This window comes from Heliconius melpomene, chromosome 20 (genome assembly GCF_056956725.1).
Source record: "Heliconius melpomene rosina isolate 202511_hmr_F chromosome 20, ASM5695672v1, whole genome shotgun sequence".
NCBI classification, from domain to species: domain Eukaryota; kingdom Metazoa; phylum Arthropoda; class Insecta; order Lepidoptera; family Nymphalidae; genus Heliconius; species Heliconius melpomene.
In genome coordinates this window covers 2,110,824-2,134,161 of record NC_140408.1, presented here as the reverse complement: position 1 = coordinate 2,134,161, position 23,338 = coordinate 2,110,824, and the positions used below count along the sequence as shown (strand labels likewise).

The window sequence follows — 23,338 nt, the reverse complement described above, 5'->3', positions numbered from 1 at the left end:
TTGGTAGCAAATGCCGTTTATTTTGCTGTTTTTGCAGTTGGTAGTTGCAGCTTACTATAATATAAATAATATAATGACATTGACATAAGTGACAACTTGATAACAATATATACCTACTTTATAATTATTATTTCGCTTTAGACTGTTCCTTATAGTTATTATTTTACTAATTTATAAGAAACAAAAATTGTTATAAACCAACATATACATCATATTTTGATAAGTGATAACGTTATCAAGTTAAACATTAACGATTAGCGTCATTACCTTCTCTTCACAACAGATAAATATAAGAAAAGGACTGATTTGTGTAATAAGAAAAGTAGGTAAATTTGAAAATGGCATTATCTAAGCCTATAATGAATTTCGTGGCTTCATATTTACAGAATTTATATCTGCATCCTATAAAAACGAAAGCTGTTACAAGGTAGGTAGATTATTGACACCCATTTGTTATTATAATATATTCAACAACAAAGTACAAAGTGCAATTTTACGCGAATATAAAATATATATCTTCAGCTGTATCGTGGGGTCAGCGGGCAGCCTCGCGTCGCAGCTAGTGGCCGGTCAAAAGATTCGTCTCGATCCTGTCTTAGCATTTGGTTTGTATGGGTAAGGTACCAATATTAATTTTATAAAGGTAGCAATATTAATTTTGTTTAGTTGAATGTATATAAAAGCATTTCTATGACTGGCTTGGGAGGACATTGCTGCTGAGAACAGCTGGCAAGTGCAAAAGTTACTCTATTCAATATCAGTTACGATTTTACTGTTACATACACTATTTGCTTTTTTGTAATGAATTTAAATTATATTAATTGTACACATTTTATCCTTGAAATATTTATTAAACTATTTATATAGTTGTTTAGTATAGTAATAAAGTTATTAAACTTTAATATCTTTACCAGGTTAATATTTGGTGGAACTATACCTCATTACTTCTATGAATTTGTAGAGAGGACATTTCCACATAAAACATCAGCTTTTCCATTAGCAAAGAAGCTTTTATTTGAAAGACTGATTTTTGCACCATTCATGCAAGCATTTTCTTTATACACCTTAGCAAGATTTGAAGGCAAGAACCATGTAGCTGCACTAAAACAGTTAAATGCTTTATACTTAACTGTGTTAGAAGCCAATTGGAAATGGCTAACACTATTCCAGATTATAAATATGGCATTTATTCCTCCCATGGTAAGTTAACAACTATAATATTTTGATCTGAGTAGTGTTTAATTATTATTCATGTTACTTTTTATTCAAAGGCTAATAAACTATTATAGTCTGTTATATGATAATTTATATAAATAGGAGCTCATTAAAGTTTCTTTTAAGTTAGTGATAACCATAACTTAGTTTGAAATATGGTGCATTTATTTTTATCAATGAAACCCACTATTGTATAATATATTTAAATAGTGAAAAAATATGTCATTATTCTAAATATGAGGCTGTTGAGGTGCTATGAATCAGTGTTTAAATTAAACTGTCCTGGTTGCAAGTTTAATTCACCACTCAAAAATACGTCAATGTCAATGTATGGGAAACAGAGAATAAAGTAACTTTATATTTCTGTGTACTGTTACTAAAAGCAGAATAAATGAAAAGCTGAAAAGAAAATGATAAGTACTTAAATAACTTATGGATTTGATGAACAAGTTTCAATGTTTTCTTGAATGGTTTTTCCTATGATTAATAAACATTTGAAAAACAATTTTTTTCCTCATTTCAGCTCCGAGTGTTGTTTATGAATCTTGTTGGCTTTGGATGGGTTATATTTGTCGCTTCTAAGAGACGACAACAAAGTCAAAAGAAACAATAAAGGAAATATATATAATAAATATTACACTGTTCTGGTGATGGATAAGAATTTATGATTTAATTAATGGTAGTCAATATTATATTTGTAGGACTACTTATCTGATAAAATTTGTTTGTTATTTATAGTGTATAGTAAATGAAATGTATAAATACTTTTAAACACATATTAGTTAAATATTTTTCAAATTTTATCTTAAATGAAAACATAAAAATATTTGGATCCTGTTCCCTATATTTAAATGTTTCTTTTAAAATATCTATATTTAGTGTGGTATAACCTGTTAAAAGTATTTTACTAACAAGTAATAAAATGAAATGCAAGGGCAAAATATTATAATTGTAAGCATATTGGATCGTATACATTCCAATTTCATATATAATTATTAAGGAATATGAGAAAAAAATGTGTTATTGTTAGATATTTTATTTGACAACAGCAAAAACTTATGAAACTTTGTTATCTGTATAATTAACGGCCAAAGGTCAAATTTGTTTGTAAAACATAAATTGGTCTATTTTTTAAAATTTTTACTTTTATAATAAACATTATTTTTCTTATCATGACTTTTATTCTAATATCATTGTTTTGTTCTAATTATTGCTTTGGTATATTGAATTATAGTAACTTATATTAAACTAAAACTAAAGATACTTATGAGTATTCTATTTAAAATGCAATATTGCAGAATGTCTTGTCAGTTAAATATCTATATTTGGAAATGTTATTTGTGAAACAAAAGTCTACAATTAAACATTTACTAAAAATATGGTCAATAGTATTTTCATAAATATAGTTATTTTAATACAACAATATAAATTAAAATCAATATCCATGAGTCCAGATTTTCATGAGTACAACCATTTAATAATGAATAATATCATATTTCAATTTATAAGATCATCAATCATTGTTTTCACTTTACTAAAATATAAATAAAACAAAAACTATTAGAAATATTTCTAAATAAATTAGTGTAAATAAGTTATGTTACAATAAATATATTATTGCACTTAAGTTTAATTAGGGAAATAGCATATTGATATACAGATCATTAATAAATATTAAAATAAAATATCAACAAAAGTAAAAATAAATAAAGACTAGCAATGTTACTTTTCGACTAGAAATCTTATTAGTTTTCCATTAAAATGTTTAATAAATAAATAGTACTTAGCGAAACTATTTACACAAATCTTTGTATAGAGATCAATTAAAAGATGACTAGAGAACATCTAAATGTTAAATTTACCTACTTAAAAACTAAATAAATACACTTACAAACAATAAATCTTTTTTGTATATCAGATATCTTGTACTGGGCCATCATGTTTTCAATACAGAACAAAAAAATAAGTAATTCGCTTTAGACATATTACTTTGAACATTTGTAGAAGTATTTAATATTAATATTCATCTTCAAAATTCAAGTCCCAAAAGATATTACAAATTTATAAATATTAGCCGTGTAATAAGCAAAGTCAATACATATAGTTAGGGAGGCGAAGTAGCAAACTGTGGAGTCACTCGAGCGTCATTGAGACCTATTGGGTTGCGAAGCTTAGATGATAACAAGAAAAAAATGTCATATAAAAAATTTCGTTTGACCGGTGGGTTGAGGGGCTATAGATTTTCAAAAATGTAAAAAAAAACTGTTCCATGGACATACTCGAGCGTGTCAGATATTGGTATCATCAATTGCCTACGTCTTCTTAAGCATGAAAATATGTTAATCTGACAGTTTCCATGGTGGAGGTGGTCGTGCGTAAGAGTTAAAAATGGCAAAAAAAAAATATTGTCGAGCGCGTCAGATTTTCTAAGGGGGTGTTAAGTGAACCTAAAAAAAAGCTCTTATGTAATAATCTGACGATTTGGATGTGACGCAAGCTCGTAATCGTTGTTTGAAAATGCAAAAAAAAATCATCATCTTGAAATACTCGAGCGCGTCAGATTAAGATATATATGGTTCATCTTCATGCCCTAGACGTGATATCTCAAAATCAGACGATTATCTAAAGGGACTTGCTTAATCTGACACTTATTAATATTTTTTTAAGCCAATACAAGAAACAAGTCAGCTTTACGTTGTATCCCGCACACAGCAGGGGGGTAGGCAGAGGGAACCTAAGGTTAAGACACTCTGTTCCCCACTTTCTGCCAAATTTTGAAGGCATTGAGTGTTGAGTAGCAGCACTTAACGTCACTGTTTTGCCTCGACACCAGAGCGAAGAAATGGAAATATAAATTTCAATAAATATTTCATCTCCTGGAATGGAGATTGAACCCACAACCAGTCGGTTTTACAGTCACACTCTGTGCCCCAGCGCCACGACTGGCCTCAATTTTTTTATTCATTGAACGTAATCAATAGAAAAGCTCAAGAAATAGAATGTAACTAAAAAAATATATGTTTGAAATAGAATACTAGTATTTATGAAAAAAAAGTACAAAACAAAAAATTTTTTTCAAGATTTTTTTTAAATTATCATCTTTATTGATGAGTTAGGGACTAATAAAAAAAAGAAATAGGGAGATAGGAATAGAAATACGGTGAGAGGAATATATGCAATTCTTAGGTACATCGAACTTTATCGATCAATTTCTATTACTTCGGCTTGCAGAATTTGTCAGATTATATATTTTTCGTAATCCTTGAATGATTCCCTCCAAAATAAAAAAAAAATTAGCCGCGCTCGAGAATGTCCAGATAACGTTTTTTTTTACAACTTTGGAGCCTTCCCCCATCTTTGCGTCACTCTCAAATTGTCAGATTAGTGGAATATACACGATTTAGCATGTAACTAACTTACCCTACCTTAATCTGATGCGCTCGAGAATGTCCGATGATCAATTCTTTTTTACTAATCTGATCCTTTATCCTAGACGCGCGGCCATACATATGGAGCTCATATTTGGTGGAAGTACGTAACCGAGTACAAGGAATCCCCAGTATCTTAATCTGATGCGCTCGAATGACTCCACGAACTCCCCTCTTCGCCGCCCCTACTAATAGAACAGCCTACTACGTTTAACAGATAAAATCCGAAAATTCAATTTAAACAAAAACAAATTAAGAAATGGAATGCTTTTTTTTAATTTTGTTGGAATGTTTAATGAATAAACAAATATAAAAAAACTACAAAATTTAAAAAATCACGTGAATAGGCTGCTTTATCGTCATCATTATTTTTACTATTATTTGTCAACTTCTTTATTCACGTTCAGGATGCGGGGATCTCGACCAGCTCCTTTGCGAGGATGCACTGCTGTAGTAACTTCCTGTCGACGGTGTGGAAGGTGTCGGCCGTCGGTAGGGAATCGGCCGTTTTCGAGCACTGTTATTTTGTTAGTTACCGTATTAGTGTTTTAGCAAGTTTATAAATGAGTTAGTGATTGAAAATGCTATTCAAAATGTAAATATATAAATTGCAATTAATACAGTTTCTTTAGTAATATTATGTATTAGTGTTATAATTACATAAAGACTTGATTTTGTCATTAAATTATATCTTAAGCTCATGCAGACTGAAAAGAAAATTACGATATAAATTATGACAAGCTTACCTTCAAACATGCTCTATTTACGGTGAAATGTGGCGAAACAAGGTCTACCATGCAAAAAAAGGAAATGAAAACAAAATAATAATTGACAATATACTTTAATCTGACAAAAAAAATTAATTAAAACAAAAACACACTTAAATGTCCTTATAAATAGCACTTCTACATCTGGCGTCACTCTTTCATTAAAACTTTGCCATATTTATAATATATACTTTGAATTCATCTTCTCCGATACTTGTATTTCTTTGATGTATACGTTAGATCTATTATGGGTGCGCTATGGAAGAAAAATAACATTTAATTACTAGGAAATTACTTCACTATGTAATTATAATAGGAATTCTACTTCCTTTTATTTATCTAATTTTTAATGAGATCACAAAAATATTTATTTGAATTCAAATTTACTTTTTAAATTAAAAAAGGTATTTATTTTCTTAAGTATGAATATTATACCCTGGTTAGTACACAATAACTGTCACAATCCAATAATGACATGAAAAGCATTATTATTAAGTATAAATATTATATATTGTTGCGTAAATGTTGCCAATTGATAAAATAAAATTGTTTTAAGTTATTTAGTTAGAAGTATAAAAGTTTACACTTTTAAGAATAAAATTATTTAAGAAAAAAAATAAGAAGATTTCTTTACATCTTACGTATATATTATAATTAAAAATGAATTGTATGGGAACAATGTATTCAAGTTAATCTACAACTAGAGGGGTCTCTAATCCGAGCTACTACTTGTGTCTTCAGAACTCGTGCTAGACTTTCGTGACTTTTTTCTACAAAAGAAAAAAAAAGAAAACATATAACAATAGCAAATAAAAATATTAATTAGACATATAATTATGTGTTCTTCTAGAGTAACATCTATTTATTTATTCAAATTAAATTATCAATAGATCATAAGTAACACATTATTTTATGTCAATAAAATAATTAAAGCCCATTATTAATAATCATATACAAGCATCACACAATGTTAAAAACTATTAAACTATACTGCTTATAAATGTCATAAGCAATGCAATGTCCTGATTAAAAGTGCTTTTGGTGTTTGTGTTTATATCTTATATAGAAATATTAACTTCAATGTTAAAATAAAAAAAAAATCTAAACATTATTGATAGAACCTTCTAAGGTAATAAATTAAAAATAAACGGCCCAAAATAAAAAAATAAAAAAAATTGGAAAAAAAGAAAACCAATGTTAGATCAACAATAAACAAACGCCAAGCGGCCATATCAACATCTACAACCGCCATCATAAAAATGTCAACGTCAATGTCAAAACAAAGCGACCATCTTGTTGAAGTTCAATCGCAAATAACTTGTCTCTTGTGACGTGAAATTAAAGTCTGTTCTGTTTTTACTTTTGTCTGTTAGATAAGTTAAGTAGATTATTCTCAATAATCTACTTCGTCAATGTCAAATAAAATGGTATTAACTTGCTAAATGACAGATGAGCCTGCTGTATACACAATTATTAGAGAACAGTTTTCTGGACATTTAGACTCTTATATTATAGAATAGAATAGAATAGAATATACTTTATTGCACACATAAAAGAAATATATAGAAAGAACAACACAAATAAAATTTAAAGAAAAACACGTATGCAAAGGCGGTCTTATTGCTTTAAGCAATCTCCACCAGACAACCTTTGAAACATTACGGATAAATTGTAATGAGGAGAAAGGGGACACGTCTCAGTGCAAATTTTGTGAAATATAATTAAATATTATCTATATATATAAAATCGAAAGGTCACTCACTCATCACGAAATCTCAGAAACTACATGTGCTAGGAGTCTGAAATTTTGCATAGGAGTTAGTTATAGGACGTAGGTGCTCGCTAAGACGGGAATTTGCAATATTCGATTTCTAAGGGGTTGTTTTTGGGGTCGAAAGTTTGTATGAAACTTCGTTACTATAAATGGTATAAGTCTCAAATTTTGCATAGACGTCACTAGGACGTAGTCATGGAGACAGAAATTAATAATAACATAGTTCACGCGGGTGAAACCGCGAGCGGGCCGCTAGTATAATATATAATAAACTAAGTCAATAATATAAAATAAACTTACATAAAATGTGTTTAATGTTTATATACTTTACACATACATACATACATACATACATACATACATAAAACGTGTTCAAAAATATATACATAATATTAAAAAAAATAAAAAATAAAGATAAACTATTATACTAAATTAAATAAGTACTCTTTTAGACGATTTTTAAAACTGTATAGAGATTTGGAATGTCGAACTTCTGTAGGAAGTTCATTCCAAAGAATTGCAGATTTCATAGTAAAAGACTTGGAATAAAATAGGGTATGGGAAGTTGGTAATTTAAGGAGATTATCACAACGGGATCTAAGGTGGAGGTGAAGAAGTGAATCGGCACCTAGGAAACAAAATCGATCTTTTAAGTAGGAGGGAGAGAGAGAGTTGTACAGGATAGAATAGAGGAGTGTCAGCATGCGGAAATTTCGGCGATGTCGGATAGGAAGCCATCCAAGCTGACGACGATGATCAGAAACATGATCAAATTTACGTAAACCGAAGATAAATCTAATACATAGATTTTGTAACCGCTCTAGTTTATTTAGTTGTTCCTCAGATAAGTCTGGGTAACACGAATCAGCATAGTCTAAAATCGGTAACAGTAGTGAATGAGCTAGAGCAGTTTTGGTCTTTATAGGTAGGAAATATTTCCATCGTTTGAGCGATCCGATAGTGGCAAATAATTTACGGCTAACCTCAGCTATCTGTACTGACCAAGATAGGGAATTGTCTATAATAATACCAAGGTTCTTAATAGATGGACTCAGGCTCAGATTATATTGAGTTATATTCTTTTAGTTATTTTTGTTAGCAGCGTTTTTAATTTTTCGCAACAAATCCACTAAGATCACTTTGTGCAAACGACAAAAGTAAACAAACAGCGGCCCTATTGCGTGAAAAACAACATCACTTAAAAAAAAGACTACGATAATTGTCATCCTGTAAATGTCAAATGTCAACAACACTCAGTGGCCATGTCGCACAAACGTCAAGCACACGTGACGGCGGGCGTCAGTACCTCGTGATGCGTCGTCGGTCGAGGAAGCTGGGCGAGCCGGCGCGGCGCGGGATGGAGGGCGAGCGCGACCGCGATCCACTCGATCTACGGTAATCGGCGTACACGCCCGTCATTGTTCTGTTACGTGGTACGTTATACGTGTGGCATGCATCGCGGATGATTATTATAGAGGGGAAACAATTATTTAAATTATTGTTGTATATACCATTTTTACCGTTTGCAATATAAGTTCATATACAGTGTAAACTGTTAATAACACTTGATTTCATGGCAAAAGTTTTTAAAAAAAATTGACAAAATTAGTATATTTCGATTGGTTTAATATATATTCGATGCAACGATGATGATTGTGTGACAGCCATATAGCGCTATACTATATAAGGTCCTTTCCGTATCGTTATATATAATTTACACTGTATAGTGTAAAAACATGAACACTAATTTATAATTATTAAATTTATAATTATAATATATTAGCTAGATAATAATAAATTGTGTTCATATTTTTATTTACTATTAAATTAAATTCTATTTCCATACCTAGAAGAGCGCGTAGACCTAGATGAGCTACGCGACGACCTAGACGAGCTCCGGCTGCTGTACGAGCTTGACCGACTTGACCGGGACCGCCTGAAATAATAGTTTTTATATATAGTACATTAACACACCAAATATAGATTTTGGTAATTGTACATATTAACTATTAAAGTTGATAAAAATATTTTTTTAATGAAAATGTTAGATTATTTTGGTTATATAATCAAGAGAACTGATTATTATTTATTGTATCAAGTTTTACAATGTATAATAGTTGAATCAGACAAGAACATATTATATCATAATGATTATTTACCGCTTAACATTAATTTTAATATCTTTATTTATTTAACCTGTAGTTTGAAATAAATGATGAAGTAATAAGCTTCAAACATACCTCGAAGACGAATAGCTCCTAGACCTAGACCGCGACGATCTAGACCTAGATCTAGAACGAGACCTAGACCTGGAACGGGAGCGCGACCGCGACGACGACCGCGACCACCGCCTCGATGCACTACGATCACGTTTCTTATTCTTAACCTCCGGAGAACTTTCCACATTAACTGGACTATCCTTTTTAGGAGTTTCGACCTTTTTTGGACTTTTGCTAACTTTCGGTGAAGGTTGGACTTCTATTATTATTGGACTATCGCTTATCGCTACCGGTTCCTCTGGAACAACTTCGCGTGACGCTTGAGATGTCGACGGACCGTTAGTTTTGTCATTTCGTCGTCTCTCTATGGTAGCGCGCGCCATTTGCGCCAAATTTTCTTTTAATCTGTTAAATTCTTTAATATCCAGATCCTCTTGGCGAGCCCGATCGTGCATTCTTAGGAAATCGTCTTCAGAGTCGTCGTTCTCGCTGGACGAACTCCTCATGCACACCGCTTTGGGTTTGAACTTATCTTCCTTATTTTTCTTTTTCTTAGGTTGAAGATCCGATGGCGACTTGATGTATTTTCTTTTATCTTTCTCTGGTAACTTTTCTATTATCTCGCGGTATCTTTCAGGGCTGCGACGCGCTGGGGAATAGCTAAGACTGGATGTACTACGACTGTGTTCCTTAGAACGAGAATTATGATCGTTTCGAGACTCTTTACTTTTTTCTAAATCATTTTTTTCTTGCTCATTTCTCTCCGGCCTAGTTGGTTTCGGCCGTGGCGATAGAGTTCGTCGTTCTGAACTCTTCTTGGATTTAATACTGGGAGTGCTACTCTTTTGTTTCTCTTTCTTAGAGCTCTTACGCTCTATTGACGAAGAATTTGACCTGCTTCTTAATTTTCTGCGTCTTTGTTTATCTTCAGGCGTAGGTGATCTCCGTTTCGACTTACTTTCTTGTCTCCTGTTATCTACAGGTTTAGCATTGGATTTGCTAATTTCTTTCTTCTCAACGGGCCTTCGTTCGGGTGATTTGTTTCTAGAAGATTCCTTTGGAGTCTCTCGAGGTTTCGAAACACTTCGCCTCCTTTTTTCTTTAACTGGAGATTCATTTCTATCTTTGTTGTATCTCGATTTCTTAATGGGCGATTTACTATCTTTACGTTTTCTTGGGGTTTCACTTTCAGATTCTGACGAGTGTTCCGTTCTGAAACTCTTATAATATCTCTCCGGTTCTTTTCTAGAGTCTTTCTTAGATTTGTTAGATGGAGAACGATCTCTATATTCCCTGGAAGTCTCGGGCCTGTCTTTTGGCACACTCTTTTTTCGCCTTGATTCATGGGTTTCTTTGTAATATCTTTCATTCTGTTCACTTCTGTTTCGTTTATCATATTCATCTTCAGATCGTCTGACTTCGTCCGTTCTTCTAACTTCTTCCTGACGTCTACCTCTGTAAACTGGAGATTCACTTTTTCTAGACTTTTTATTGTCTTTATACTGTCTTGAATCGTCTCGTCTTGGATCATCTCTAAATTTTTCGACTCTATTATAATATGTCTCTTCACGTTTTCTTGTCGGCGATGGAGTTTTTCGCCGTCTTTTTTCGGGTGGAGGGGAGTCACTGGCTTGCCGTCTTCTAAGGTTATCATCATCCTGCCTCGAATTTCTTGAAGAATCATTATGTTTGTGATTACGCTCTTCTTGATCTCTATTCTTTTCAACTGGACGCTCATATTGTTTTTCCTTGGCTCGTTTCAAGTTGACTGGCGAGCTGAAAATAAACATTTATAAAATAAAATTTTCTGCATTCATATTGCGCAACAAATATAGTGCAATTAAACTGTAACATAAAATAAATGTGATGAATTATTTATCGTAAAGTATCTATCAGATCTTTTTGCCTATATAAACAAAGAGTTATAAATGAAGAACATAGTAAGTTTCAGGTTTCATTAAAATAAGACAAGTTTTTCATAATAATGTTTAGAATAAAAAAACCTTACCTTTCACGACTTGACGGCGCAGCGCTAGCTCTTCGACGGCTGCCCGATTTTTTCTGTTCAAAAATCAACATACGCACATGAAAATCTGTGTGAAACAAAATGGCAATAACACCAGTGCCAATACAAGAAGACTAGTGGTTATGGCAACTAAAAATATATTTACTAAAACAAAGAGAAACCCTTTAAATCACATTCAATTGACGCAAAGTAAAGAGCTTCCATAAACAAATAATTTATACACATGCATGTCTATATGGAATCAGATCAAATTAACTGAAGGCTTTAACTTAAAAGTTGTTTTTTAAAAAAAGCTACTCACGAAAGCAAGTATTTATAAAAATATTTATTATAATGGACGAATTGTTAGTTCTTTTTGCACTGTTGCATTACGTTTACACTATTAAGATATATCCATAACACTCTCGACGATGACAAGTTATCTAAAAAAAACAATAAATGACGAAGAAAAAACAAAGGATTTGGCACTAGTGTGTTAAATCCATTTAACACAATAAGTCTAATTTGAATAGTAGGAGTTAGTTTTTTATTTAAATATATACATATAAATACATGTAGTACACAAAAAAATCAAATATTAACATATTAGGACGTACCTTATACAACAAACGGTGGTGGTATTGTATACCATTTAAACATGTGGAGCATCCTTAATTAGTTTTGAGTCAATGATAGAAGAGGGAGAATGTTATGGATTAGTTATATTATCATAAACAATCATGTCGACATAAATAACAATGTGCTATACAAAAACGTGCTTATATCTGGCTCGAAGGACCAACTAAAACTATTATTTCGAAGACACGTATTAAATAATACTCGTAAATATTTTATGGTAATTTATTTACTGCTATCATATAGAACGAAGCACGTTTTTCCAATACACACATATATCAACGCGATATTTAGCGATACCATCATGTTTTAATTTATAGTACTACAAAAAAAACCATGCAATCAAAAAAATCTGTGCACATCAAGACCCTGACAATCGCCCATCTTTTTAAATAGTTAAGTTAGTCACAAATGTACTTCAAAATGCAATACCAAATTTAACACGTATTATTTTAGGTTTCACCTAACAGTGTTCTTACTGAGTGTTATTGTTTTGTGATATACTTACAGTATACTTTATTTCTTCAGATAAAGATGGCTATCCTATGAAATGATGCACAGTTAAACAGATAATTTTTACTGTCTATTTCTTGTATTTACAAAAAAAATAATTAAACAAAATTTAAAAAAAAATGAAACCCACGATACAATATTATCGGCCCATTAAATTATTATTTTTAATTAATATGTGTGGGCATTTAGCAATAAAAGTTGAAGCTCAGGATATAGGGAATAAATAAGGCAAAAGAAAAGTGTCATCTACAATATCACAGCTTCAATGAAGTAATGCAGAAAAATTGGGATGTGTTCAAATTATAATATAATATTTTTTTAAAACCCATAATATTATTTGCACGCATAGGGATGTGCAAAATTATTTTTCAATTTCAAAAAGAAAATTAAGCAGGGTGGGTGCTATATTAACATTTTTAACAGTTCCAGGGACAGAGTAAGGTGACAGGTCAGTGTAGTGTAAAAAAAAAAGTCCCCAATAGAAAAAAACTAAAACATTTTCATCAATATTTAACACGCATACACAACCCTAGGCCCGTGGCTACCCGAAAAATATTACAAGACAGTAATTACTATGATTTGTACTGAGTATTCAAAGATTATGTATCAAATGAAAGGGAAAAAAAAAACCAAAAAAGTCATTTTAATAAAAATAAAAGAAATCTTGTAAATAATTTAAAATTGGCAAAGGCGTTTACGACTTTCAGACTAAAGTAAGCTTTGAGTTCGCTTATTTATATTGGCTCAGCGTTAAAAAAAATTCAAAGAAGATTTACTATCGACGAACCGTTCAAATATAAATAAATTATAATCTAACACAATCTTTGAATATATTCCAGACCTACTATCAAACGGCTAAATTTAGGCATTTCGAGTGAATTACTATAGTTATTTACCTTTTTTTTCTTTGGACGTTCGTCTTCAGAGCTTTCGTCGCTGTCGTCTGAAGCGCTGGTACTTTCCGGTGACTTGGAACGCTTCTTCTTCTTCTTACTGGAATCTTGCCTGAGAAAGAATTAGTTAGTTTTATATTCAGTTTAAAAAAAATATTTTTATTTGATGTACATATTAAAATATATATATATATATATATATATATATATATATATATATATATATATATATATATATATATATATATATATATATATATATACACAGCATCTGACTTTGGATTGGACAACTTATTTTCGATATAACAATACACTCCATATAACACTTTCAAAAATACGTAATTATTAAGAAAATTATTTAAGTTGCCTAATTTTAAAATATTATTTTTGTTTAAAATAGTAATAGAATATAGAATAATATATATTTTTATATTCCCTATTTGAAGGACATATTAATTACTTTTAATGTCTTTATATAGAGTATACACTGTATACGACGATATCTTTAAATTGCTATATATTTTATACGAAGGGGTATAAGAGTATGACTGTAAACGCAACGGTTGTGGTGTCCGATTCTCACTCGGGGTATGAAATATTTGATGTTTTCATTTCCTCGCTCCGGTAACGACGTAAAGTGAAAAATATTTTTTATTTATTTTACATGTTTAATAGTCATCTTCTATTCATAAGTATTTGTTTGATTCTAGTCTACAAACGGCAATAAACGTTTATTTTTAAAATTGAAAATATACAAAAAGTAAATCAAATTAACTATTAATAATGATATTTTTATATTATCATAATAAATTTAAAAACATTGTCTAGTAATATTTACATAATAACAATACATCTGTGATTACAATGAACGACGACGGCGGCATTGACCGAATATCATTACATTGTTTAATAAGGTTTACACACTAGTATTTATATAATAAGTATAATAAGTTTGTTGAATTATATTTAATAATTTATGTGATCAATTATATGGCGATATTATTAGCAAAACTTATGTTGAGTGGATTTTTTTTCATATGACGTAATCGTTTGTAATACAGACGCAGAACTACAAGTAAATATTTATAAATAATAATTCAAAGTAATGTTATGCTTTTAAAGAAACAGTTAATGAAATTGTAGTATAAAAATATAATTTAAACTTATAATAAAATCGGTAGATATATGAGAAAAAATATTATTGGTAGCATTTAATAATGGTATATATTACAAAATTTTTGTCTGTTCGTCTATGCGTCTGTTTGTTTACGGTAATATGAGAATCGGCCTAACTTTCGGTTAGGTTTATAGATAAAAAGTTATAACATGTTAAATAAATGTTGTTCGACATTATTGTTATAAATAACTGTTTTATTGAATCGTCTGAAACTTTACTTTTCAATATAAGTATATTTAGATATTGTTTTTAAAATGATATTATTATTAAAAAACTAAATTCATGCAGATTACGAAATTAATAATTATGTAGTTCCAGCGGACGAAGTAGTATATTTTAAAGAGAGAGTATGAGTCGTCTATTAAAAAATTGTGAAAAATAAATTTTCAAATAAGAGTTAAGACGCAATTATTTAACGAAATCGTGATAAATAAATAGTTATTTTCTAAATAAACGCATTTTTCATAGATAGTACATTAATGCAGTATAGTATAACACCAGTTACACTTACAATATAATATGTATGTAAGTCATACCTACGAATATAACTCCACAACATTTTTCTTTGACTGAAATTATTAAAAAAACATCTTGAGCTCGTTTAAATAACATTTAAAACGTACTATCGTATTTCATACTTACCTTCTAGTCAAATGTAGTATCACCTGGCTAAATAAAAATAAAAAAAAATAAAAATGTTGCAATTGATTTTCGAAATGCAAAAAAGAAACACATAAAATATAACACTTACTTCTCTTTTTTATTCTTCTTTGACTTTTTCTTCTTGGATTTTTTAACTTCCGGTGAAATACTAGAAATAATACATATTGTTATGTAGCACAATGTTTTCAACTTATTAAAAAAAATATTTTGAAGTTAAATAATTTTTTTTTTAAACAGCATGTGTTTATATTATTTTGTTTTTAACAAGCTAATTAATGTTACCATAGCTTGTCAAATTATTCAAGATCGTGCACAAGGCACAAGCGTGTGACTGTAATCGCTACGGTTGTGAGATCAATTCCTACTCGGGAGAATAAATTAGAATTTATTAATATTTTTATTTAGTTGGTAACAACGCAGCAAGCGCGGCATTGAGTTTCTCCACTCAACACGCAATACCTTGAAAATTTGACGCAAAGTGAAGAATGAAGTGTCTTACTAGGCTCCCTCTGCCTACACTGCGATATGCACGATACAGTGTAAAGCTGAAAAAAACAAATAATACATTTAAGAAGTCACAATACCTTCGCTTTTTCTTTTTCTTCGAAACATGAGTGTCTCGCTCCTCGCGCTCGTGGCTCGGGGTCCTCACTAAGGGGTACCTCTGCGCCTCGTCCCTCGCCCTCCTCTCCGGGTCCAGGCTGGTCCCCTCCACAAAACGTGGTGATATGCCAAACGCGTCTCTGAGCCGGGCATTTTTCTCTTGCTGCGCTTCAGCTACGGCGTGAGTTTCGCGCACACTAAAAATTGAATGAAACTTTCAAGATGGCTGCCCTGTCACGTTTGTCACATCTGTACTTTGGAATACAGTACAATCAAAGTAAATAGGAGTTTGTATATTGTAACAACAAATATATGAATTTAAGCATTTTTACATTATATTCCACTTTGCTTCAAATGAAATGAAAAAACAAAAATGTAAAAGTTCACATTATAACAACACAATATTAAGCTTAATAAAGCTTCAAACAATATTAACCTAATATTTACCTGATGAATAGCACCTAAGTGCGCTAAAAATAGGGAAATAGCAAATTAATTCAGCGTACATAACTAGCGGGCTAGTCGACTATAACCAACATATAATATTACGGAACAGTGACGCGATTACAGTTCAATATTTGCAACAAAGTGTATTTGTAACGTTTTAAATCCAATTAGTGTTTCTACGTATATAAAACATCGACCTAGTTCATGTGTGGAGTAATCGATAGAAATGTGCACACCTTATGACTGATCGCATGGACTTCCTCTCCTCCTCGTTGGAGAGACAGACCTGCAAATTGTTGTTAGCGGTGTTGCGCATTTGCATGCAGTTGCATCGGCAACAACAGCTCCTGAGCCCCTGGAGGATGGTCCGCAGGGCGGGCTCCAGGGGGTCCTGCGCAGCGTGCACCGCGTGCATGGCGGGGCTCACGAGGGGCTCCGCGTCGGGGTCGAGCGAGGACGCGCGCAGCCTACGCTGCGGGTCCGCGACCACCGCTTGGAACGTCCCCCGCCACAGCCTCTCGAATACTACCCTATTGTTTTCGCGACGCGACGCTCTGCCACGTTGCATCTTAACATCTAACTTACTAACTTACTCTAGTGGAAGACTTGGTTTCTTAAAACTACGACTAAGCTAAGCGGAGACCGCTGGAAGACTTGCGAAGGCGTGGGGCGTGAGGCTACATGGCAGTGCGGCCGGCGGCGGCCCGGCGGCGCTACTGACGAAATTACAGGAAGCACGCGACGCGCGCACCCTGCGCAAACAACGCATCTCCGTTTTGCGATCTCAAAGGGGTCTATTATTTCTCTCCGTTGATAACAATCAAAGTAAATTAAAACGTAAATATCACGAAAGTGAATACAATTTTATGCTGAATTAGTTAATAATTTGTCGTAAAATTGCCGTAAATAATCCATTGGTTATGGACAGAGCTGGTCAAGAAATGTATATTATACGATTGACATATTGTATACAAATATTTATTATACGTAGATAATATTTATTTCTTACCATGTTAAGAGAAAACTACACTATCGGCTGTAAACTTGCGTGAAAATTAAATTCATTACTCTCCAAGAATAACGTATACCTACGTAAGTTATATAGCGGCATGGAAATGTTGGCTTTCCAGATAAGAGGGGCATTATTGAAACTGGCGTGCGCTGTGCGTGATGAGAAACAGTAACTTACTAAGCTTAATTTCATTTAACTTTATAGACTTCTTAAAAGTTCTCACGAAATAGCATAGTTGTCCAAAGCAATAATGTAATCGAACCACTTTTATAAAAAAGTATACAAGCTTTTATTTAAAGAAAAATAACAATTTTATAACAAACATTAAAACAAAATGGGGAAAACTCGCGTCAAGGAAAAAGAAATATACGCATTATTATTCCGGAAATTGAAAATGGATTTACGTCAATGGGTTCTTTACTTTCGACATTATTTACGATTTCAGAATTAATAGCACAAAATTTCAGTAGAATATTGATAGTAAAGTTAATAACATACAAAATTTATTGAAAAAGCTTCTATTGTAGGAACAATTTATTGTAAATGTACTATCTCGTAAATCAATGCAACATTATATTTATTGGTTTCAGATATATTTCATATATCATACGAGCAACTTGAGATATCATCAATGTTTCAATTTACACAGCAGCCCAGGCTGGTTGAGGAATATATTTTGGAACTAAGATTGATATGCACAGTTGCCAAAAGCTAATGTGCCGTTTTCGTGTAAGTGTCTACGTTTCTCTATCTTTAGATGTAACCGTACGTAAGCTGCTTCGCCCGACTTTTTTACTCTGGATAATGTTTTGATTCTATTTTCGGTATCTCGGAACGTGCCATTTCGAAGTAAGTGGGAATCTATTTAAAAATGCTGCTAAATACGTACGTTCTTTATAGTAATGCGTTTTATATATTAAAGTATCTTTATATTATTAATTTTTGGAGAAGTTTGAAAATGTATGTGTAGGTATACAACTCTGTCCTCCACTACCCATATGAAGAAATAGCGTTTTGACTGTAGAACTTGTCGAACCAGTGGCGTAGTGAGGGGGGCACTAGGCCCCCCTAGCGCCCCCCTCACATTATGCCCCGGGCGCCGCTCGTAAAGGGCGCCAAATAGGCGCAAAACTATTTAAACATACATATGAAATTATATTGTGTTCGCCTGGGGGGCGCTGTAAAAGTATTTTGCACCGGGCGCGAGTTAAGCTCGTTACGACACTTGTCGCACCTCTCTATCTAATATCCACCGAAGGGAACCTCTTTTATTAGATTTTTTAACCAAAAATTGTCCCGTAGTCAGGCACACCCCTACTCTGCAACAATGACGTCACAACAAGCATATTAATGTATCTCTGTATACTTTGTAAATAACTGTATAAAACATACTTGCAACATTTTCCCTATACCTAATACAAGTATAAAAAGATATAGATACAACACGCTAACAGTAGGAAAGGTTCACTTTCATGGGTCACCGCCATACATGTGTGACCAAGATGATATCATTGGAAGAGAAGAAAGGAGTGGCCACACAGATTTATAATGGGTCGTTCCTACTTTAAATTTGGTTTGTGATAACTTTTGCAAAGCTTTTCTAAAATCTATTTAACGCAATTTATTAAATATTTTAATAATAATTTTCTTTAAAATGCCTATTATTGTTACAATTATGTTATTTATAGTTGTAAATAAGTTGTTAATCTCTAGTCTAAAATGTCTGATCTGGTCTTATGTATTAGTAGTTCTTAGCATTCCATGGTAAAAGTTTTTTACTATGCGGATGCATATAGAGTTGCAGGAAGAGCAGCTCGAAGCAATGCCTGAGTTTTCCGACAGAAGTAGGTACAGGTATAATAGGGTTAAGGGGCTCCTAAAACACCCGAATTTCTCTCTACCTAACCAAATATCTAATCTAATGCTTCATCGTAATATTTACATACTATATTTTAAAATAGAATTAAAAAATAGAATTTAACAATGATTCATACCGTTTTCATGGAATATAAGTCATGATTTTCGTCAGTTTCCATAATTTAGCTTTTGCATGCAGAGCTCAAGGTTTCCCAATAAATGTAAATTTTGATTTCAATTCTGCATAATCGAAATATAGCTTATGAGCAATCGCAAAGCTACAGTTATATAACAAAGTTTAACAAATATTTTAGTTTTTACAAGATTAGTAGGTATACATATTGTAGAATAATTATCGGAATAGTTAACAACTAATAAAGCCTTATGTCTGTTGGAAATGATTTTTTTATCAGCTTCATGCTCTATCTCGCACACAGCACTGTAGGCAGAGGAAACATAGTGTTAAAACACTCCGTTCCCCACTTTCCGCAGAATTCTGGAGGTATGGGGAATGGATATTTAATATTGTTTATATAAAAGTTAAAATGAATAAATTAAGGAGTTTATTTTAGAAAGACAGTCACAGACTGCGTTGATTATAATATGCCGCCGTAACATTATCCGTATCCATTTCAAGTAATGGAAGCTTTGACGCCTAGACGTACGATAATAATTTAACAAAAATAATAAAAAGTAGTGGAAAAAAATACTAACTGTATTTCTTAGAACTCTTAAAGATAAAAAAAACATAGACAACGACCGCTTCATTTATTCTCGTACAAAACTAGGTCAAATACATTATGCGACACATGGGTACATTACGAGATCTCAAGACGCTCACAGTTTTCCTTGCATTAGAAAATTTCTTCGGCAATCATTTATAAAAGACTTTCATAAAATGTAAATGTAAGCAGTAAAAACACTTTAAATATATATTTCTCATTTTTTAAATCTATTAATAAATAATATTTGTAAATATTATTTTAATAATTAAATTTATTAATTAATAAGCCTATTTAGTTATGGCAACCCTAATCTAGCAATGAGTGCTCAACATTTGGCAGTGATTCCGACTCGTTAATTTGAGTATAAATTTCACCTGTCATAGAACATTATATTAAGTGTTGGAACAAATTTATTTTAACAGCATTGGTGATATCTGTGTAATAAATTATTTACAATTAATATTTAAATTTCTACAACAGAGAATAAACTATTCTTAATCCTTGTATTAAACAAAAACAACAGATTTTTTTTAAATCGATTATTATAGTAAATCGATTCAATACAAAAACATCAATATATATTTATTATTAATTTAATCGATTTAAAAACAAAACAAATCTATTTTCTTATTTTTTCTTATTCTAAACAAATCTATTCTCTTATTTTCTTATTAACTGCTATTTTCTTTAACAAAAGATGCACCTAATGAGTGTCACAACTTGACATTATTATTATACGCTTCTCTTTGAGCATTCAATGTAAAATGTCAAGAACTAGGGCAGTATGGGACCTAGATTGAGGCGTTTCTATTTTCTTTACCTAAGAAACACTTGACCTTTAGGCCAAGAGGTGTTTCAAAACACTCTACCGTAGGTGAAGAGAAAAAAATATACAGGAGTATACACGTTTTTGAGTTGCTATAATTTTTTACCCGTTCTTTCTCGATCTGTCATTAACTAATGCAGTAAAATTTTAGAAGCTCGTTTTTTATCAATCTCTATTTACTGTGCCATTATGATACTTAGCAATTATAGATAGATCAGGTACCACAACAATAATATGGTACCATCGCGCTGGTCAGATGATGGAGCCGAAGGTGGAAGACGAAACACTGGTATACCATTTATTAAACCATAGTTTAGTCTCGCAAGATTCGTTTTGACATTTTCTATTCATTTATTCATGTGACGAGGACCTTATGAAGGAATAAGAAAATGGCTGACGAAATCCTAAGGGTGTTTTTTTATATAATATAAATAATACGCGAACGGAGTGTCCTAGGTACCCTATGACTACCCTGCCATGTGAAAGATACAGAGAGAAGCTAAAAAAAAACTTTACAAAAGACAAGAACCAACAACTATTCCATGCAATGGCCCGCAGTACTTTACATGTCGACAGCGTGATAACTTATTTGAATGATTCATGATTATACGCGAATATAACGTCTGCAAAATTAATTATTAATAGTGTTATGTAAGACAACGTTACAACCTATGAAACGTCTTATTAATATTCTGTATTAATTAGAGCAGTGAAGCGTATAGTAATCAGACTAAGATTAAATGCGAAATTGTGCCAAGCAACGAAAGATTCACAACAGACATGTCAACGGGTCAAAATTAAATAAACTACGTTAGATTATGTTACAGCCAAATAAAGTGAAAATAAAATGAAAAACAAGGAACATGCTGTGTGAGACTTGTTATACATGCGGCCAGACGTGGTGCAGGGGCACAAAGTGACTGTAAGCGTGACGGTTGTGGGTTCGATACCCACTAGAGGAAATTAAATATTTTCATTTGTTTTCTCTGGTGTAAAGGCAAAGGTGCGGCGTTGAATTCCGCCACTCAACACACAATACCTCCAGAATGCCTCTGCCTACCCTACGTGGATACAGCGTGAAGCTGATTTGATTTCAACTTAATTAAAATACATTCATTATAAAAAATACATGTAGGCACCTACCTATATCAATATTTTCTAAAAAATAAAATAAACGTTATTATTTCTGTTTTAAAATTATAAGATGTAAAGTAGGGAAGACCTTTAATTTAAAAATGAAAGGAAAAAAATAATTACAAAGGAATAAAGGGCAGGAAACAAAGGCGATGGCAGCAGTGAAAAGACGGGAAAACCTCGGGGCAACTCCACAATTACACGGGGTGAATAGACCGCAAGCATATTGTTAGATGGCATAATTGGAAAGAATCTTATTTATTTTAATAACATATATTTTTTATATGTATTTAGGGGTTGGTTTTAATGAAGACAGCTTCTGATTCAAGTTCCGAGCACTCAACACGTATATCTCGAATTGGGGCAGAAAATAGGGACCGGGATCGTGACTGGACACTAGTTTCACGATAAAAAAAAACAGCGATAACGTATGAAGCTAAGCTACTCTTTAATCTTTAGCCAAAGATAAAAAATGGAAAAGAATGTCAAATTTCTAACTTTTCTTTTATTTTTCCTCACACAAGATGTGTTAGGATTTAAATTTTATCCAAGCTATTTTTATAAAGTCATTTTATTTACTGGAATAAAATAAATTCTCTTTAATCCAGATTAAAAACTATACGAGTGCCTTTCATCTAAATCCGTTCTGGCTGAACGGATTAGACTTTTGCGTGATTGAGCAACAAACGCCCACGTAGGCCACGCCCACTTTTATATTTTATTCAATACACGTAAAGGAGTTGATATATTTTTAGAGAAGTCACAGATTCTAATTCACTATAATATATGTATTTATACTATAATATATGCATTCCATGTACAGTGGTAGAACTGCAGAGCGACCAAATGGAAATATAAACGTAAATAAACATTTCACTTCATCGAGTGGGGATCGAACCCACAACCGTCCCGTTACAGTTATTGTGCTGTTGCGCTACGACGGCTTATGCAATATTTTTAATATAAACGAAAAGTGGCAAAACCTCTAATATTATTCTTTAAGCCTTTGATGAAGCACAGACTGCTTATCCTCTGTATAATACTGATGAAAATGTGTAATGAGAAAAAAAATGAACATTCAAATTATTTTCTTTTATGCGACGTTCTGTTTTTCATACTGGCTATTTATTTTAGCGGGACTCGAGTCGTGCAATCTCGCATAAGTAAATGTTGCTATATAACCAACTACTATGCGTTAAAAAAATATAGTTATTAATAATTTTAAAAACTCAGCAGACCGATTTAAAAATATTATTTTAATTTGAGAATAGCGTTCAGATAATGATTTAAATCAAATCCAATTTATTTCTTCAAGGCTGAATGTAAAATTTTATATTTTCAGGTAATTTAGTAGTTTTACAGCATTTGCAATAAAATTCAGTTAGCGATAACGAACACAGTGCAATAAAATATTGATTTTGCAACAAACATGCATGCAGGTGGT

General features: G+C 31.9%; 2 protein-coding genes across 23 annotated transcripts in view; one reads left to right on the top strand and one right to left on the bottom strand.

Annotated features, from left to right (window-relative positions):
• The first annotated feature begins 77 nt into the window (after positions 1-77).
• On the top strand, positions 78-2,385 carry LOC146527491 (peroxisomal membrane protein 2). The gene is made up of 4 exons (XM_085204554.1): positions 78-427; positions 523-615; positions 915-1,200; positions 1,739-2,385. Exons 1-4 carry the CDS (start codon positions 339-341, stop codon positions 1,826-1,828), a joined length of 558 nt encoding a protein of 185 aa, XP_085060680.1. The 5' UTR covers positions 78-338; the 3' UTR covers positions 1,829-2,385.
• Positions 2,236-23,338, bottom strand: part of Srrm234 (Serine-arginine repetitive matrix 2/3/4) — a 28,243-nt gene continuing 7,140 nt past the window's right edge. For 2 of the 22 annotated variants that reach the window (XM_085204519.1, XM_085204520.1), the window contains exons 4-12: positions 15,875-16,090; positions 15,379-15,438; positions 15,270-15,296; positions 13,454-13,562; positions 11,412-11,464; positions 9,425-11,179; positions 9,031-9,120; positions 8,491-8,607; positions 2,236-5,160 (exon numbers count right to left, since the gene is read on the bottom strand). In XM_085204519.1, coding sequence (XP_085060645.1) covers positions 5,037-5,160; positions 8,491-8,607; positions 9,031-9,120; positions 9,425-11,179; positions 11,412-11,464; positions 13,454-13,562; positions 15,270-15,296; positions 15,379-15,438; positions 15,875-16,090 — 2,551 coding nt within the window. In that variant the 3' untranslated portion in view covers positions 2,236-5,036. Of the gene's footprint in view, positions 5,161-5,468; positions 6,181-8,490; positions 8,608-9,030; positions 9,121-9,424; positions 11,180-11,411; positions 11,467-13,453; positions 13,563-15,269; positions 15,297-15,378; positions 15,439-15,874; positions 16,091-16,576; positions 17,041-23,338 lie in introns of those variants that run through there. The other 20 variants (XM_085204521.1, XR_014879160.1, XM_085204523.1 and 17 more) reach the window with 20 other exon arrangements.

What these genes read in the sequence shown, in the direction of transcription:
- LOC146527491 (XM_085204554.1), top strand. Translation starts at nt 339, where the DNA reads ATGGCATTATCTAAGCCTATAATGAATTTCGTGGCTTCATATTTACAG. An exon ending in AAAACGAAAGCTGTTACAAG is followed by an intron (nt 428 to 522) that starts GTAGGTAGATTA and finishes ATATATCTTCAG; the next exon opens with CTGTATCGTGGGGTCAGCGG. An exon ending in TGGCATTTATTCCTCCCATG is followed by an intron (nt 1,201 to 1,738) that starts GTAAGTTAACAA and finishes TCCTCATTTCAG; the next exon opens with CTCCGAGTGTTGTTTATGAA.